General features: G+C 41.7%; 1 protein-coding gene across 4 annotated transcripts in view; it reads right to left on the reverse strand.

The window, feature by feature from the left end:
* Positions 1-3,176: 3,176 nt before the first annotated feature.
* Tmed8 (transmembrane p24 trafficking protein family member 8) overlaps positions 3,177-18,572 on the reverse strand; it is a 30,343-nt gene continuing 14,947 nt past the window's right edge. Inside the window, exons 2-6 of one of the 4 annotated variants that reach the window (XM_048362571.1) lie at positions 15,911-15,989; positions 10,459-10,606; positions 7,665-7,791; positions 7,127-7,432; positions 3,177-4,644 (exon numbers count right to left, since the gene is read on the reverse strand). In XM_048362571.1, coding sequence (XP_048218528.1) covers positions 4,427-4,644; positions 7,127-7,432; positions 7,665-7,791; positions 10,459-10,606; positions 15,911-15,989 — 878 coding nt within the window. In that variant the 3' untranslated portion in view covers positions 3,177-4,426. Of the gene's footprint in view, positions 4,645-7,126; positions 7,433-7,664; positions 7,792-10,458; positions 10,607-15,910; positions 15,993-18,572 lie in introns of those variants that run through there. The other 3 variants (XM_048362570.1, XM_048362572.1, XM_048362574.1) reach the window with 3 other exon arrangements.

The raw sequence follows: 18,572 nt of genomic DNA on the forward strand, positions 1-18,572 counted from the left end.
TTCCCAAAGAGGTAAAGAGTGATGGCTCCTGGAGCACATTCAAACACACAAAAAATACAATGGCTTGCTCTCTGTAAGCAGCCTACATTCTTTATTAACAAGCTGCCCCTCACAATAGCAAGGATGTGAAATCACCTTCCTACAGACAAAGACTCACTTCCCCAACTCCTTGAAACTGGCCAGACTCTGTACTCTTCCCTCTTCTAGCAGAATTGGGCTTCTAGCATCCTATAATTTGGGACAGATGAAAATAAGTTAGTTCAAAAGATCATGAGGATTTTTTAGCCCCAAAAAGGAACTGTAAATGGAAGCTGTAATAGGGGGGAAAAAAACCAAAACTGTTTGGTTGCTGGGTATATGCTGCTCCCTTGCAGATTTAAGATGCTGGATGCAGTTGGCCTAAGTGGGACATGTGTGTTAGCCAAACATACTCTGTGCTCTGTTGTTTAGGCTCTTCCTCGATGCTGATCAAAGTGAGCCTATTTCATCCCCTTCTTGACCATAGTGAATGGCTTTAGTATTACAACTAGGACTGATTCCTTTTGGCCTCTCTCTGAACATGCTTTTCATGACATTAGAAAGTCCAAAGAACAGATTAAATCCATCTTAATTAAGGTCAAGATTACACTTAGTTGATACCACTGGAAAAGGTCAAAAGTGGACCTGAGAACTGTTCAACAAGCACAAGCAGAAATGATAAGGCTCTGGCTTAAAGAACAACCTCAATGAACAAAATGCAAACTAAAGCACTAAAATGAAGGCAGGATAGGAACAAAATTCCCAGATTTATCCCATGGCTTTCCTTTTCTTCCTCTGTTCTCTTCTGTTTTCAATCCCATCAACTTAAAAGGCAGTTTTGAAGCAGCACAAAGCTAGCTATGCCCTTCCCACTTCCAAAACAAATCTTTGAGGTAAATACTGGGGTCACTCATCTCCATATTTTTAACTAAAAACTTTGAGATTAAATAAGACATCTTTCAGAGAAATAGACATTAAAACTAAATATGAACACATAGACTTCAGGGCTTGACTTCCACCTAATCCTCTCAAAGACGAGGTGGGGCTCATCAAAACCAAAATTTATATATTAATAATTTCAGTAACCTTTAAGACTTCCTTTTGCCAGAAATATTCATTCTTTCTTGTCTCTATCTGTTCATGAAGTGTTCCCATATTTTTACCATTTCAAAGAAAGCAGATGTAGCTCCTCTATCTCTTAGGTTAAAAATAGTTTTAAAGTGCATGAATCAATTTCTTAGGAAAAAAAGTAAGAAACTAATTTCAAGTTGCTATCTACTTCTATGGTAAAGCTTATGTTATTCTGAGGATTGAGTCTGAATACAGAGTCCTGAGGACATGTCATAAAGTGACAGATTAGAATAAGTCTTTCCAGAGCAGCTTCACAATTAACACTCACACTGGCATACAATTAGGATAATGGCAGAGATAAAAGACAGAAGTGGGGGATACAGCATAGTCTCCAAAGATGGAGACCAATGACCACTTTGTGTGAAGGCCACCTCCTAGGTAACCCATGTTGAATAAACGGGTCTGCTAAAAAAAAGAGTCAGGGGTTCTTAACATAGGAAAGCAGTTGTTTTGCAGGGGATATTTTCTACTGGGTACTTGTCAAAAAGAACAGAAAGCTAGAATTACCTTTGTTTCAAAACAAGCAGTTTATAACTTTAAAATTTATGTTGTGTATGTGTGTGTATGCACACTTCCCATTTGCTAAAATTTTTCATAATCAAATGTTACAAAACTTTAACACTTTAAAGGTCTTATCTAAAATCCCTCATCTCTCAAAAAAATACCAAAACAAAAAGAATTGAACAAATTTTATAACTAGCCAATCTGTGTAGAGAATTCCAATCTCTGTCCTACCAAGAACAACTTTCAAGTGGTGGTTATATTTATTTGTGTTCCAGAGAACAGGATGAAGGGAAATTATTTTCATTTCCTTGTTTGGTTCTATAAACTTGAGCAGGGAGGGACTGATAGAAAATAGTATTTTGTCCTTTAAGTTCAATTATTTCAGCAACAATATGAGAATAGTAAACTCATAATGGAACAAAGATACCCCACTGAAGAAGGGGGGAAAAGAGTAAATGAAATAACAACCAGAACTTAAAGAGCGACCAGATAGTAACAGACTGTCAGAAACAAGTCCCTCAGGCTTCCCTGATGCTACACAACTAAGATTCCAAGAATGTAAGTGAGGAGAATCTCATTGCAGAAATAAAAGGTGAATCAAATGTGTCATCTCCGGGAGCTTGCTTTGTATGGCCTGACAACTCCATTTAGAGAGGCAGTTGGAAGTCAGTAACAAATAGGAAACAAGCAAATCTTTTGTTGACTAGAAAATGGCTCAGTAGAAAATTATTATACAAAGATATACTTAGCTAAGGCATGATCCAACTTCACTGATAGAGGAGTGGTCACTCAGCTATCTGATGGAATAAAGCACTGAAGGTTTGCTTCTCACCGCCCAAGTAGACAAGTCACTAGAACAATTTCTTATAAAGTACCTAACTTTTGGCCAGTGGACCCTCTACAAAATACATTAACAATGATAAAACAATTGAGGACAAATACCGCTCAGAGATTGGGAGGCTGCACACAGACACCTTTGTCCTCCTACTTGGGCTGACACATGTCAACAAGACTGTTAAGGAGTCATCTCAGTAGGAAACTCAGTGGACTCCCTGCAGTGACTACTCCAGGAGGGAGGAGAGGCTGGGTGTGAGGCATCCACACAATGAAGGAATGAGCCAAACAAATCATCATGAAGAAGTGGCAGTGGAGGCAAGAACTTTGATGTGCCCGAACAGTAACTGGCTAGCAATCCTTCCTTGGAGAATAAATAGGAAGGTCCCTCACCACATAAAATTCCTCATGGGGAATGCTATGCTGTGCCCAAAAAATGGACTAGGATGAAGTCATCCATCTCTGAAGGAGAAGACTCTTCCCAAAACACCACAGGGCTGAGTTGTAGGAATGAGCATGGTCACTGCCTGAGTTCTCCTACATCTTGAAGTTCACAGAAGAGGTGGCTTCTGTGGCTTAAAGCAGATGGGAAGCCTTCTGAGAAACAGATGGAAACTGTTTCAAAGGCAAAATGGAATGCACTCAACAAACCACACAAAGTAATAAATAAGTCCATTCAATATGCAAAGAGAGTAACAAACAACACAGGAATTAGTAACAAGGAGGCACAGATGACTGAGAAGGTCCCCATCTCCTTTCTGCCTGAGGCCCTGGGGGCCACTGGCCCCAGCACCACCTGCTCTCCATGGCCCCCTGGGCCTAAGGGGGAACAGAAAAAAAAAGGCTGTCAGCAGGGAAATGCAAGCTTTGGCCAGGTAAAGAACATTTACAAACAGCAGCAACAGTGAAATTTCATTATTATCTTTCCTAAGAGGGACTTGGAACACCAGAAACTTCAGAAATATAGATGAGGTTCTACTGCATTTGGTTCCAAAGTAAAATTTCTGAATAACACTTCTACTGTAAACAAAACAAACAGTGGGGAATGTAGGGCATTTGTTTTTTCTTTGTAACCTTCTCTCTCAGACAATATTCTTCCTTCTTTGATTCTACCAAAAATAAAAATAAAAGAGTAACACTTGACTTTCAAAGAAGGGGATTCTGAGGTCGTCTGAGTACCTAATTTCCACCAGTTCTTCAACTGCCTGCACCATAGTAAGGGAACTAGCTCTGGAAACAGGAAGTGATGGAGGCTGTTTTAAAACTTCTTAGGTTATATTCATCACCACTTTAGATTGCATGAAAGTTCTTGATGTATAGCAAAACCACAGACTTGGGAAAGAGAAAAGAGGATTCTAACCACCAAGGATGAGAATATCCTTCCAAGGCAGTAAGGTCTCCCAGCTGTGCTAAAGACCAAGAATACCCAGCAGGCAGGAATATGGCAGTGGTGAGAGGTTGGACAGAGATTTCTCCATCCAAGACATTGGGCTCTTTCACAGACAATGTGCTTTTCCCTCTACTGGCACCTCAAAAGTAGAGGATGGGTGCCACTAAATATATTAACATTATAGGCTCTCGAGAGGAGCAAGCAGCCATCTCAATGACAAACTTTGTATCAACACAAACTGGTTTCTACAAGACAATCTCTACCTTCTTTTAAGCTTTTGCCTGAGAGATGCCTACAGAGAGGGATTTTGCTGGAGTCTGAAGCAACAAGAGCACGAGTCAGGGACCACAGAACAGGGGCACTACACCACCACCTGCAGAAGCCAGAAGGGAAGAAAGCTACTCGGGCTCACAGTCAGGTGTACCAAGCAGGATGTGAGGCTCAGGACCCTCACACAGAACTCTCTCCTCTTGCCCATTCACAACAAGAGGTAACCAGCTGGCAGCCTGCTCCCACCAGCAAATACAGCCTGCCCCTGGCCAGTGTCCTTCAGCTAGTGTAGTAGACATGGAAGTAGAGAGTCTTATTGCGCAGCAGAGAGTATGAGTTGTCAAACTTGAGCAGGTAGATGCCCTCCCCAGGGTAGTCATGGCTGCCAGCCTGCACGTCTCGGTGGCTGTCCCGTCGGTAAACAGGCATGACCTCCCCGTAGCGACCCCTCAAGGAGCTCCTGGAGCCTCTCTCCACATCTCCCACTGGGACAGGTTCTGAAGGAGCAAAAGGGAAATGTTTGCATACCAGTGCCAGAGACAGCATACAACCTAACTGAATAGGAAATCCCAGATAACTCAGAAAGCCCAGCTTTCACCCAATGGACACTATGTCTTTCCATGAGCATTTGGAAATGTGTGCCCATATTTTTGGTCATCACACTGACTAAGGAGTGATACTAACATTCAGTACTCCAGGAGTCCAGGAGTGCTAAGGTCAATATGTTACCTCTATTTTTAAAAATGGGGTGTGAGGGAAGAAGTGACTTTGTCCAAAAAGAAATGTATGTACTCATTACCTTACTTATGTAACTGTACCCCTCTGTATATCACCTTTATAATAATAAAAAATAATTTTTTAAAAAGGAGTATCTTAGGGCTGGGAATATGGCCTAGTGGCAAGAGTGCTTGCCTCATATACATGAAGCCCTGGGTTCGATTCCCCAGCACCACATATATAGGAAATGGTCAGAAGTAGTGCTGTGGCTCAAGTGGCAGAGTGCTAGCCTTGAGCAAAAAGAAGCCAGCGACAGTGCTCAGGCCCTGAATCCAAGCCCAGGACTGGCAAAAAAAAAAAAGAAAGAAAAGTAAAAAGGAGTATCTTGCTAGGCGCGGCGCCAGTGACTCATGCCTATAATCCTACCTACTCAGGAGGCTGAGCTCTGAGGATCATGGTTCAAAGCCAGCCCAAGCAGAAAGTCTATGAGACACAAGAAAAGGAGAAGTGGCACTGTGGCTCAAAGTGGTAGAGTGCTAGCCTTGAGCAAAAAAGCCTAGAGACAGTGACCAGGCCCTGAGTTCAAGTACCATGACCAACAAAGGGGGGAGGGGTGTCCCATCGTAAAAGCCAAAAATGTCTGAGAAAGAGTGGCTTAGCCTAATAAGCTCCAGAAGTGCCTGGAGAGAAGATATTTAGAGGGGAGATCTAGAAATCCTTTCATTCAGAGATAAAAATACTAGCTAACAGATGTAGGAAGTGCAGGTAAACACATTCCAACACTTTCAGTTGGCCCTGAAAGCAGCAAATAAGACCTAAGGTTTGAAGAGGTGAAAAGAATGATTCTAAGTTCATAAGAAAAGGAAGTAATAAGGTTAAAGCTTAGAACCTACTCTTAGATTACCTCCAAAAATGCCTTAAGCCATTCTGCATAGACATTACAAATAACTATGGAAATGAAGGAAAGAGATCACTTTTTTTTTTAGGGGGTGGGGGGCCGGTCCTGGGACTTAAACTCAGGGCCTGGGTACTGTCCCTGAGCCTTTGTGCTCAAGGCTAGCATGCTACCACTTGGAGCTCCACTTCTGGCTTTCTGTGGTCAATAGGAGATAGAGAGTTTCATGAACATTTTTTTTCCCCCCCGCCAGTTCTGGGGCTTGGACTCAGGGCCTGAGCACTCACTGATCCTAGCACTCTATGACCTGAGCCACAGCATCACTTCTGGCCTTTTCTGTTTATGTGGTGCTGAGGAATTGCACCCAGGGTTTCATGCATGCTAGGTCTGCACTCTACCCCTAAGCCACATTCCCAACCCCTCAAGGACTTTCTTGCCTAGGCTGGCTTCAAACCACTGCGATCCTCAGATCTCAGCCTCCTGAGTACCTAGAATTATAGGTGTGAGCCATGAGAGCTTGACTAGAAACTTTTTTTTTTTTTTTTTTTTTTTGGGGGCCAGTCCTGGGGCTTGGACTCAGGGCCTGAGCACTGTCCCTGGCTTCTTTTTGCTCAAGGCTAGCACTCTGCCACTTGAGCCACAGCGCCACTTCTGGCCATTTTCTGTATATGTGGTGCTGGGGAATTGAACCCAGGGCTTCATGTATACGAGCCAAGCACTCTTGCCACTAGGCCATTTCCCCAGCCCCTGGCTAGAAACCTTTAAAACTGCTCTGTACATGAAGTAAAAAAGAGGGAAGGAGAATGGGTACAATTAGCAAATTATAATTATCCGGTTTTGTGTAGGCCAAGAATAAACATCCCCAAACAGAAATATAGAATAATCTCAGGCCTAGATCTAATCTGTAAAACCCAACTCACCCACTCTCTGTTCCTATGCCCAGCCTATTCCATAGAGAGTCTGTGAAACAATTAAATGCTGGGGCTGGGGATATGGCCTAGTGGCAAGAGAGCTTGCCTCGTATACATGAGGCCCTGGGTTCGATTCCCCAGCACCACATATACAGAAAACAGCCAGAAGTGGCGCTGTGGCTCAAGTGGCAGAGTGCTAGCCTTGAGCAAAAAGCAAGCCAGGGACAGTGCTCAGGCCCTGAGTCCAAGGCCCAGGACTGGCAAAAAAAAAAAAAAACAATTAAATGCTGATTAAAAGGAAAGGACATTTCAAGTAAGGTATTAATTATCAACCCTCTCCCAGGGGCTGACTTTGGCCAGCTGAATTCTTCTTATGCGTTTGGTACAACCTAGGAAGTGATCACTGACAGATTGTGTCAGACAAGAAAACTGCAAGTATGTTCAAATTTAATTTACCTTCAATTTCTTCCTCTTCCTCGTCTTCTTCATCCTCATCCTCACTGGAATCACTGACCTGCACAGTTATATCAGTGCTGGTGACAGGGGTCCAGTCAAAATAAACTCCAAAGCCAATGTCATAGTCATCAGTTGCAAATTCCCAGCAGACACGCTTCCCCTTTGGGTGAGTAGGTACCCGGATGGTCACCACCTCACCACGCTTCACCACCAGACGGTTGTTCTTTTCTTTGCCCAGCTTGTTTTTGAATTCCTTCACCTTAGCAAGAGTCCAGATGCATGGAGGAGCCATCAGAGGTGGGCAGACTGAAATGACAAGACACTTTACTACTAAGAAACTATGAGGAAATGCTCTCATAGGTGGCATTTTGCTTAGGAAAATTGGCATGGTCAAAGACATTCTTCTGGCTTCTCTCATTTTTTCCCCTCAATTCATTTTTCTTTCCTACCATCTGTTTGTGTTCTTTTAAGTATTTACTAGAAACAAACAACAGCAACAAAGAACCCACTTTTTTTTTAACACTTTAAAACATCTCACCTTTCCTGTGTTCTCCCAGAAGATCTGCAGATTCCAAATCAGCTGAGAGAACGTCTATAGCTCCTGTATGCTCAGACTGGATCATAATGATGTCTCCAGATCTCTGTGGAACATGGTATCTGGCCATCTGCACAACAGAACTCTGGGTTAAAGGACAATGAGAATGACAAATTCCAACAAACCTCTTTCCTGATGAAGGCTGCCCTACTCTGCCCTGGTTTAAATGAAATTTAACATTATGCCTTCCAAGTACAAGTTGATAATAAATTGTATGTTTTAATGTCACCAGACAATGTATAAAAAGAATTGTGTGTGTGTGTGTGTGTGTCTGTGTGTCTGTGTGTGTGTCTATGTGTGTGTCCTAGGGCTTGAACTCAGGACTTGGGTGCTGTCCCTGACTTTTTCTGCCCAAGGTTAGTACCACTTGAGCCACAGCTCTACTTCTGGCTTTGTTTTGTTTTCTTTATGGGTTAATCAGAAGTAAGAGTCTCATGGAGTTTCCTGCCCAGTCTAGCTTAAAACCATGATTCTCAGATCTCAGCCTCTTGAGCAGCTAAGGATTACAGGCATGAGGCACCAGCAACTGGCTCATATTCTTTCTTCTCTCTTACAATTTTATAAAAGTTACATAATATTTTTTTTAATTCTACACCTTTGTAAAATCCTTTTCCACAATCATCTCTTCACCTTGCTGCTGTTACATCAACAATGCTTCTGACCAAGCATTGGTCTCATCTCAGCACCTTCAGTGGCTCTTCCCACAACTCTCACTTAAGAGTTTAGTTGACCCCTACTCTGTCCAACATCTTCCTCCTCCATGGGTTTCTTCTACTATGTCTAGGGTTACTTCCCAACCAAGGCTAATTCTACATCCCTGTCAGTCAACTCCCCAAAGCACTGAACAAAGTACCTAACTTCAAGTTCTCTTCCCTCTTTCTTTCTCCCTCTGTCCTTGGTCCCTCTCTCACCTACACCCTGAGGTACAGGTTGTCTCACCCTCTCTATATCACTAGTAGTGTCCAATTAATGATTACATTATCCTCAAGATCAGCTGCAGAATTTCTATCTGAAAGTATATTTGCTGCCAGGTATGGAAAAACATAAATGATTTGCATGGAAGTATATAAATGGATTTTGCTACTCAAAGACTTCACTAACCCATGGAACAGCCTGCGATCTAACTACAAGGGGTCTCCCTTCAGATCACTTAGATTGTGCTCCTTGTTTCAAGTTATCACATCTACATTTCTTGCCCCTTCTCCAGCTAGTAGGCAACTCAACAAGAAATCTATACCGGGACTGGGAAGGTGGCTTAGTGGTAGCATGCTTACCTAGCATGCATGAGGCCCTGGGTTTGATTCCTCAGTACTGCATGTACAGAAAAAGCCAGAAGTGATGCTGTGGCTCAAGTGGAAGAGTGCTAGCCTCAAGCAAAAAGAAGCTTAAGGACAGTGCCCAGGCCTTGAGTTCAAGTTCCAGGACTGGCAAAAAAAAAAAAAAAAAAGAAAAGAAATCATACCTATTGCCACAGGAGAGGGCACAGCAGTGAGTCAGCAATTCAGTTCAAAGCTGGAATTGTACTTGTGAGAAATAATAATTCAAAAGTGTAATGTTCCCACTCTGTTCTCACAGTATCTGTCAGAAGAGCAACTAAGCCCCTTAGTTCTCATCTGCAGTGCTAAGTGAACTGAATCAGACTTTGGCTAGAATACTTAAAGGAATCCTTCCTTTTCCAAAAGGCTAAATAATCGTTTCAGTTTCCAGTTAATTTAGCTGAGCAGCTTTACTAATAAGGTCATTAACAGCTCATAGCCTCAGTTTCCTTATTTGTTAAGTGGGGACACAGTGGTATTAGTTTTACCAAGTGGTTCCCTGAAATAAATGAAATGTTACAGACAAAATGTTTACAAACTATAAAGCCTTAGACAAAAGTTACTATAATGACATAGTGCCAATTAGTATAGTACTATATGTGCCAACTGTTACAATAACAATGATAATAATTTAAGCAATTCCTACATTCCATACCTGTGATGGCAACATCACCTCTACAGTCTTTACCTTAAATACTGAATATACCTAACACACAAAAAAAGGGAAGTTAAAACAAAATCCAGGGGCTGGGGATATGGCCTAGTGGCGAGAGAGCTTGCCTCATATACATGAGGCCCTGGGTTCGATTCCCCAGCACCACATATACAGAAAACGGCCAGAAGTGGCGCTGTGGCTCAGGTGTCAGAGTGCTAGCCTTGAGCAAAAAGAAGCCAGGGACAGTGCTCAGGCCCTGAGTCCAAGGCCCAGGACTGGGAAAAAACAAAAAAAATCCAATGATTTAAGACTCCTCAAAGCAAGAGGATTCTAGATAAAATGTCAATAGCCCTAACACTTCACTTTCCCTAAAGGGAACAGAGAGTTCTGGGAGCCACTGTCACTGTCCAACTCATCCACTATGTGCCTAAATTCTGGTGTCACAAGGCCCTTATCTTTATTTATTTTATTTTTTGCCAGTCCTGGGGCTTGAATTCAGGCATTGTCCCTGGCTTCTTTTTGCTCAAGGCTAGCACTCTGCCACTTGAGCCACAGCACCACTTATGGCTTTTTCTATGTATGTGGTGCTGAGAAATCAAATCCAGGGCTTTGTGTATGTGAGGAAAGCACTCTACCACTAGGTCATACTCGTAGCACTCTTTGTTTATTTTTTATTGAATTCAGGGCCTTCTCCTTACTAGGCAAGCATTCTACCATTTGAGCCCTAGTCGTCCTCTTTTTATGAGGGTCAAAATACACTCCTTACCTCACTGAGGATCCGAGCCTGGTCTTTAGGCAGCAATTCCTGTTCCACTAAAGCCCGAGCCTCCAAGGTACGAGCAGCTTTCTGCAGATCTTTGGTGACATGCTTGCTCACTGGTGATACCATCTGTGGCCTCTCAGAGGAAGAGAATCTGTCAATTAAAGCGCTCTTTGAAAAGTTACAATCATCCTGGAGAAACTCTGAAATAAAACAATATTAAAAGGACACCCCAGGGCTGGGAATATGGCCTAGTGGCAAGAATGCTTGCCTTGTATACATGAAACCCTGGGTTTGATTCTTTAGCACCACATATATAGAAAACGGCCAGAAGCGGCGCTGTGGCTTAAAAGGCAGAGTGTTAGCCTTGAGCAAAAAGAAGCCGGGGACAGTGTTCAGGCCCTGAGTCCAAGGCCCAGAACTGGCAAAAAATAAAAATAAAAATAAATAAAAGGACACCCCAACCCCTTTGTCTACATTCTGCCTTCCCTTGCATTTGGGTCTGTATGACTTTAGCTGACCATTTCCCACACTGAACTTGCCCACAGGTAGCAGTGACCATATAAGGGCATATAGAATGACAAAGCCAGGTTCTAGGCTCTGAGAACCATGGTGAACACACAGCTCAGTCATTTGAGATGAACTCTAGGTCTTGCCTTCTATTATTTCTTTTACTTACTTTAATTCACAAAAAACTGAACATACTTATGCTGTATAATGTTTCTGACATATGTACATGCTATGGAATGATTAAATGAGGCTACTTAACATATCTATCACCTCACATACTTATTTTCTGTGTTGTGAGAATATTTAGTACTGGGCTTTAAATTTGGGGTCTTAGCCTTGCCAGAAAAGCACTGGCCTACTTGAAACACATTCTTAGCCCCTTCAATTTATTCTTAGTAATTTTTAAGTATAAAATTATTAACTATAGTCACCATGTTAAGAAAAGATTTCGGGCTGGGAATATGGCCTAGTGGCAAGAGTGCTTGCCTCGTATACATGAAGCCCTGGGTTCGATTCCCAGCACCACATATATAGAAAACGGCCAGAAGTGACGCTGTGGCTCAAGTGGCAGAGTGCTAGCCTTGAGCAAAAAGAAGCCAGGGACAGTGCTCAGGCACTGAGGTCAAGGCCCAGGACTGGCCAAAAAAAAAAAAAAAAAGAAAAGATTTCCAGAATGTATCCTTCTTATCTCACTGAAACCTTGCTTCCTCTGACCAGTATTTCCCAACCTGGTAGATGCTCTTTCCCCATCCCTTCATAGCCACCATCCTCTCTCCACTGCTTCCACTTTATTCCTCACACTTGGTTCACACCATTATTCTCACATAGAATTTCAACAAAAGCCCAAGAGTTGAACTTTCCAACTGGCTCTACACAAAAAACCACTGAATAGAAGGAAAAAGACCTACTTAAAAAATAGGAAAAATACCCACTTAAGCTCAGATTGATCACCAAACTAAAGGAAATACCAAATGATTAGCCAGGCAATCTCCCTCCTTACAGTTATCCTAGAGGTAAAGTCTTTCTGCAGCTCTAATCCATATCCTTTCTCATCTTACTACCAGAGAATGACTGATTCTGTCTCTCATCCCCCTCTCTTCCATCCTCCCTCCCTTTCCATGTCTGATTTTTTTTTCTGGAAGTACCCAGGTTTGAACTCTTAGTCTTGTGCTTGCTAATAAGCAGGCACCCTACCATTTAAGCCATGCCTCTGAGTCCCAAATGAAATGTTCCTCTTCCCTCACTTTTTTGCTGATTTCTGTAGTTTCAAGTTTTTGCCAGGGACTAGTCTTGGTCTGATCTTGGACTAATCTTCCTACCTATGCCTTCCTCTACCTGAGATTACAGGCATACACTACCATATATTGTTGGATGAAATGGGAATCTTGCTAACTCTTGCCAAGGCTGGCCCCAAACTGCAATCTTCATAAACAGCTGTCTCACAAGCAGCTAGAATTACAGATAGGTTTCATTACGACTGGCAACTTAATTTACTATTAAGCACAGTATCCAGCTATTCCAGTGGCTTAACCACACAACTATGTGAATAGCTGACTTTGAAGAGGAAAAGAATCACTTATGCTCCCATTTCCTCTGACTTGAGAAAGATTAGAAAATACATTAAGAGACAGCACTGTGGGACTTACTCTACTGGCCTTTTCTGGACAACTGTTGCCCTTAAAAGGTGTCATGGTTTTTTGTTTTGTTTTCTTGTCAGTCATTGGACTTGAGCTCAGGGCTTAGACACTGTCTCTGAGGTTTTTTGCTCAAGTCTAGTGCTCTACCACTTTGAGTCACAGTTCTACTGCCCATTTCTGAGTGGTTAATTGGAGATGAAAATCTCACAGGCACTTTTCTGCACTGGCTGGTAGGATTATGGGCATAAGCCACCAGCATCAAACTGTTTTTTGCTGTGGTTGTTATTTTTGGGTCTGAGACTGGGACTCAAATTTAGTACCTAACACTTTTGTTCATTGGCTTGCACTCTACCAACTGAGCTATGCCTCCAACCCCTCAAATTTCTTTCATAACACTAAAATATTATTTGCCATATATCATTCTCAGTTCTCAAAGGCATACAAATGGAATTTTCCAGAGGTTATATTACATATGATATTACAACATAAATTAAGAAGCAGAAATGAAAATCTAATTATCTTTTATTAAGCTGAATGCTAAGGAGATTTATTTCTCTCTTCTCATTATATTGTCTTTTCTTAGGAAAAGTTTTTATTTTATATTAAAAATATGCTATCAGCTAGACAAACACCAGTGGCTTATGTCCATATTCCTAGCTACTCAAGGATTGTGATTTGAAGCAGATCAGGCAGAAAAACCTGGAGAGACTTTCTTTTTTTCTTTTTTTGCCAGTCCTGGCACCTTGAACTCAGGGCCTGAGCACTGTCCCTGGCTTTGTTTTGCCCAAGGCTAGCACTCTGCCTCTTGAGCCACAGCACCACTTCTGGCCATTTTCTGTATATATGGTGCTAGGGAATTGAACCCAGGGGTTCATTTATGCGAGGCAAGCACTCTTACCACTAAGCCATATTCCCAGCCCCCCCGCCCCAGACATTCTATCTCCAACTAACCAGAAAAAAATGCCAGACCAGAAGTGGTACTTAAGTGGTAGAATACCAGATATGAGCCAAGAGTGTGAGGAGCTGAGTTCAAGCCCCAGTATCAGAAACACGTTATCTATTCTAATATAATTAGTAATGCTAATTATTAATAACAATAATACTAATTACCTTTTATTTTTCTTGAAGTACTGGGAACTGAACTCCATGCCTTAAGCATATTACCCACTTGGCCATGCCTCCAGCTCTTTTGTCTGTAATTTATTGAGAAAAGCTCCTGCTGACTAAACCCAGACTAGGCTTGAATTTGTGATCCTCCTGCCTCTGCTTTCAGAGTAGATTGGATTACAGGCTCATAACACAATTACTGTTTTGTTTGTTTGTTTTGGTCAGTTGTAGGGCTTGAACTCAGGGCATAGGCATTGTTCCTGAGCTCTTTTGTTCAAAGCTAGCACTCTACCACTTTGAGCCACTGCACCACTTTTAGTTTTCTGGTGGTTAATGGAGATGAGCATCTCAAGGAATTTCCTGCCCTGCTGGCTTCAAACCACGATCCTCAGATCTCAGCCTCATGAGTAGCAAGAATTACAGGTGTGAGCCACTGGTATACCCCCCTCCTTTATGTCCTTGTTTGCTTCATTTTCCTTCCTTGTACTTATTCTACTTCTTTTATTTTACTTCCCTGCTCAGCATACACCATATTTTGTTGATTACAAGGTACACATTTGTGTTATGGTTTTAACTTGACTGAAACATACAATTTTTAAAAATACTGATGATGTCTTAAAACTGTGAAGGCCTGGGCTGACACCAAGTCCTCCCACCAAAGGCTTATTGAAATTACAGTCAATTTAAGAGTTTAGTTTAGACTACACTGGCACAGAGTTCAGACAACGAAGTGATGATTATCAACTTGTGGTTCATATTCTGGAGCCAGCAGCAAGATTTCTTTTCCTTGCACAGTGGCCAAATTTGACACACGTTAATCTTTTCGCTGAAGGTACAGGCTTTCAGCATTCCAGCTCCACTCTATCTAGAGAGTTTTTTCCTTTCCTGGTAGTATGTTAACAGCACCTCTCACAAGTGGTGGCAACTTAGGCTCTATGAATCATGTTATACACTCCATGACAGCACTGATCTGTACTGTTTTGTTCACTTTTGACTTCACTGGTTAACAGAATAGTACCAGGTATAATACAGTAGGTGCTTCAATAAATATCTGCTGAATAAACAAACACTAGATGTCCAAAAGCTGGTTACTGGATGAATAACTTTGGATCACATTATAATATTGGGAAAGCTGAGACTACTGTAGTTAATCCCAATCAGTTAACCTCACTATATGTGGCAACTAAAACTTGCATCTCCTCTTTGCCTTCATGAATGCTACTTTGAATAAATACGGTTCTGCTTATGAAAAATTTTAAACTGAACATGTAATATCCACATAAATTTAACATTCACATTAGCATTTTATGCTCTGGGGAATTAGTGAAAGGCATTTGGGGAAGGAGAAAATGCAAAACATTTGATGCCAGTGATAAGTCACGTAAAGGAAAAACCCTCAAATTAAGCTCTCTGCTCTGTGCTGACCTGGAGCAGGAAAGCCAGACTTCCAAATAGAATTTCCCAAAAAACACAAGAAGAGATTAAAAAGAAAAAAAAAATCCCTTACATTTCCTTCTGCTCCAGCCACACTGAGACCACAGGTTCTACCTGACAATATTGTACCAGAAGCTCATTACAAGGATTACAATATTCCATAGGCCAGGGTTCTCTAAAGCATAGCCTTCTTTTATTATTCCATTAATGATTCAGGGTTTCCTCTCATTCTAGGACTCATCTTTAAGCTATACACTCTGGTATCAGTAAAGGTAGATGGATACGATAGAAAAGAAAAATTGAGGACAAGTTGAAAAGGTCACCATAGTGGTTTACTTTGTAAATTGCATAATAAAAAAAACTGCTTCCAATTGTGTGTGGGCATATAGGGCACATGTAGCTGTGTATACACATATATTCTCTTGCAAGTCCACCTGTGGGCTATACCAAATATTTTCACACTGAAACCTGGACTGCAGGGGAAGATAAACCAGGATACTACATTAGTCTATTTGTTACTATTTTATTCTCTGAAGAACAGAAGAAAAATGTATAACTTGAAACATATCTAGCAATGCCATATTTCAGGGTTGATTAGTATTTCAATGTCTTGCCCTTTAAGGTTGCTGCCTACTACTTTCACTAGTTCCTTTACTGTCAGAAGACAAAACTTCTGTAGCTGGGGATATGGCCTAGTGGCAAGAGTGCTTGCCCTATATAGAAGACAAAACTTCTAGAAGCATTTTATCCAAAGCAGCTGCTGTCCCTACCTGTAGGGTGAGGAGTTAGATGCTGGATCAGAGGCAGAAGCGAGTGAAGCAGTGACTTTGGTGTTGCTCAGATCTTCATTTGCTAGAAAAATCACAGGAGCAAGAAGTCATTATCTGAGCGAGAACACAATCGCAATTATCTTGAATCTTTTAAAATACTGTTTAAACCAACTTCCGGTTTCTAAAAAATATGTTGGGCATGCATAAACTTTATACATTGAGCAGCCCAGTACAAGAATACTCAAGTTGTCAGATCTAAATATGCTCACTCATGACCCACCCACAAAAAGTTAGGCCATATTCCGAAACATGTCGCCACATTAGTTCTCATTCAAGAATCATACTTCTCAGAAAGCAGATGATTTAATTACACAGAACACAGAAAGCAGGCTGGGATGTAAAATTTAGTGTAACATTGTCACTGTATCAAATGTTACTTATCTACTCACCAAGCTCAGATCATTGTATCCAAGATCAGGTAAAGCACTTCCAAATTTAATTCATTTATTCATTCACTCAGCCAACAATGGTTTATCAAATAACTAGGTGGCCTTCAAGGAATAGGATAAGTGACACCAATAGCTAGTGTTATTGCTACCATTTTGCAGGTAAGGAAACTAAGGCAGAGAGGACTCCAACCTAGGTGGCTATGCTCTCCGATCAGCTGCTGCATGGCTTTGTGGTTTACTGCTTTGGCCTTTTCCTGAGTCCTCAGCTAGTACCTTAGTTCAGTACACTTACACTGCCTCAAGTTTAACCCTTTCTAGATAAGAAACTGAAGCCTCGGGCTGGGAATATGGCCTAGTGGCAAGAGTGCTTGACTCATGTACACGAAGCCCTGGGTTTGATTCCCCAGCACCACATATACAGAAAATGGCCAGAAGTGGCGCTGTGGCTCAAGTGGCAGAGTGCTAGCCTTGAGCAAAGAGAAGCCAGGCACGGTCCAAGGCTCAGGACTGGGAGGGGAAGGAGGGGAAGGAGGGGAAGGAGGGAAAGGAAGGGAAGGAAGGGAAGGAAGGGAAGGAAGGGAGGGAAGGGAAGGAAAGGAAAGAAAAGAAAAAAGAAAGAAAAAAAAGGAAAGGAAGGAAGGAAGGAAGGAAGGAAGAAAGGAAAGCAAAGAAAGAAAGAAAGAAAGAAAGAAAGAAAGAAAGAAAGAAAGAAAGAAAGAAAGAAACTGAAGCCTCAAGTTCACTTTTCAGTACAAAACACCTAGTAACAAAGCCAACATGGAACACTGAGTATCAGTTTGGTACCAATATGAAAGTGAAAAACATAGGCAAATATTTTTGAGTTGTAATCTAATCTCTAGCTAGCTCTTGTATGTGAATAAGAAACCTTTTTCTTTAAGTCAATTCACAGTCTCATACACCTATATAGCTCATACCACTCCATTTTCTAAGTGTCTACTGTTCCTACTGATGCCTATTTACAAAGGGCCCGATTTCATTGAAGGATGATGTGAATAGAAAGTTCTCCCCTATGCTGACCCTAAGTGGAACATGCTTCCTAATAAATTCTGCCCTTTGACCACTCCTTCCCATAATATTTTCTCAAATATTTACAGTTGGCCATTACATTTCCTACAAGTTCCTTTTCTCCAAGCTGTCACCTCCATATAACATGAACTTTGATCATTGATGGCCTCCATACACCCAGCCTCTGACCATGCTGGTCTCCACATAACATAGCCTCTGGCCCCTGACCATGGTGGCTTCCTTTCCCCTTGCTCCACCCAAAGTAAGGAGCTACAACAAACAGATTTTATGTGTTAGTTCATGTGAAGAACACCAACAGCAATCTCTTTCTAAGGATACAATATTCCTTGGCACTAGGTTTTTGTTTTGCCAGTCCTGGGGCTTGAAATCAGGGTCTAGGCACTGTTCCTAAGCTGCTTTTGCCACTTAAGCCACAGCACCACCTCTGACTTTTCCTGAAAGCTAAGCAAGCACTCTACGCCACATTCCCAGCCTGGCACTTGGTTTTAATTGAAAAATGAATAAACAAACAGAAGATCTTAGCTGCTCATGGTGGCAAAGTCTGTAATCCCAACACTCAGGAGGAGGCTGAAGCAAGAGGATCTTGAGTTTGTAGCTAGCCTGGGCTATGAAGGCCTTGTCTCAAAAAAAAAAAAGCTGAGCCCTGGTGGCTCATATGCTTATAATCCTAGCTCTTCAGAAGGTTGAGATCTTAAGATCACGGTTTGAAACCAGCCAAAGCATAACAGTCTTTGAGACTCATATCTTCAAGTAATCACCAAAAAGCCATAAGTGGAGCTATGGTTCAAGTGGTAGAGCACTAGCCATGAGAAAGAGTGAGAGAGGAAAAAAAAGTCACTCAAGCCACAGGACCGGCACAATAAATAAAAGTATAAATAAACAGGCAAAAAAAAAAAAATCTCAATTAGGGCTGAGAATGTGGCTTCATGGTAGAGTGCTTGCCTAGCATGTATGAAGCCCTGAGTCCAATTCCTCAGCACCATATAAAGGGAAAAAGCCGGAAGTGGTGATGTGGTGCAAGTGGTAGAGTTCTGGCCTTGAGCAAAAAGAAGCTCAGGGACAATGCCCAGACCCTGAGTTTAAGCCCCAAGACTGGCAAAAAAAAAAAAAACAACCCTCAAATAAATACCTAATACTATGGTCTGTCAGTTTTTAAACTAGATTAC

The sequence above is a fragment of the Perognathus longimembris genome, chromosome 14, assembly GCF_023159225.1.
Source record: "Perognathus longimembris pacificus isolate PPM17 chromosome 14, ASM2315922v1, whole genome shotgun sequence".
Classification (NCBI taxonomy): Eukaryota; Metazoa; Chordata; class Mammalia; order Rodentia; family Heteromyidae; genus Perognathus; species Perognathus longimembris.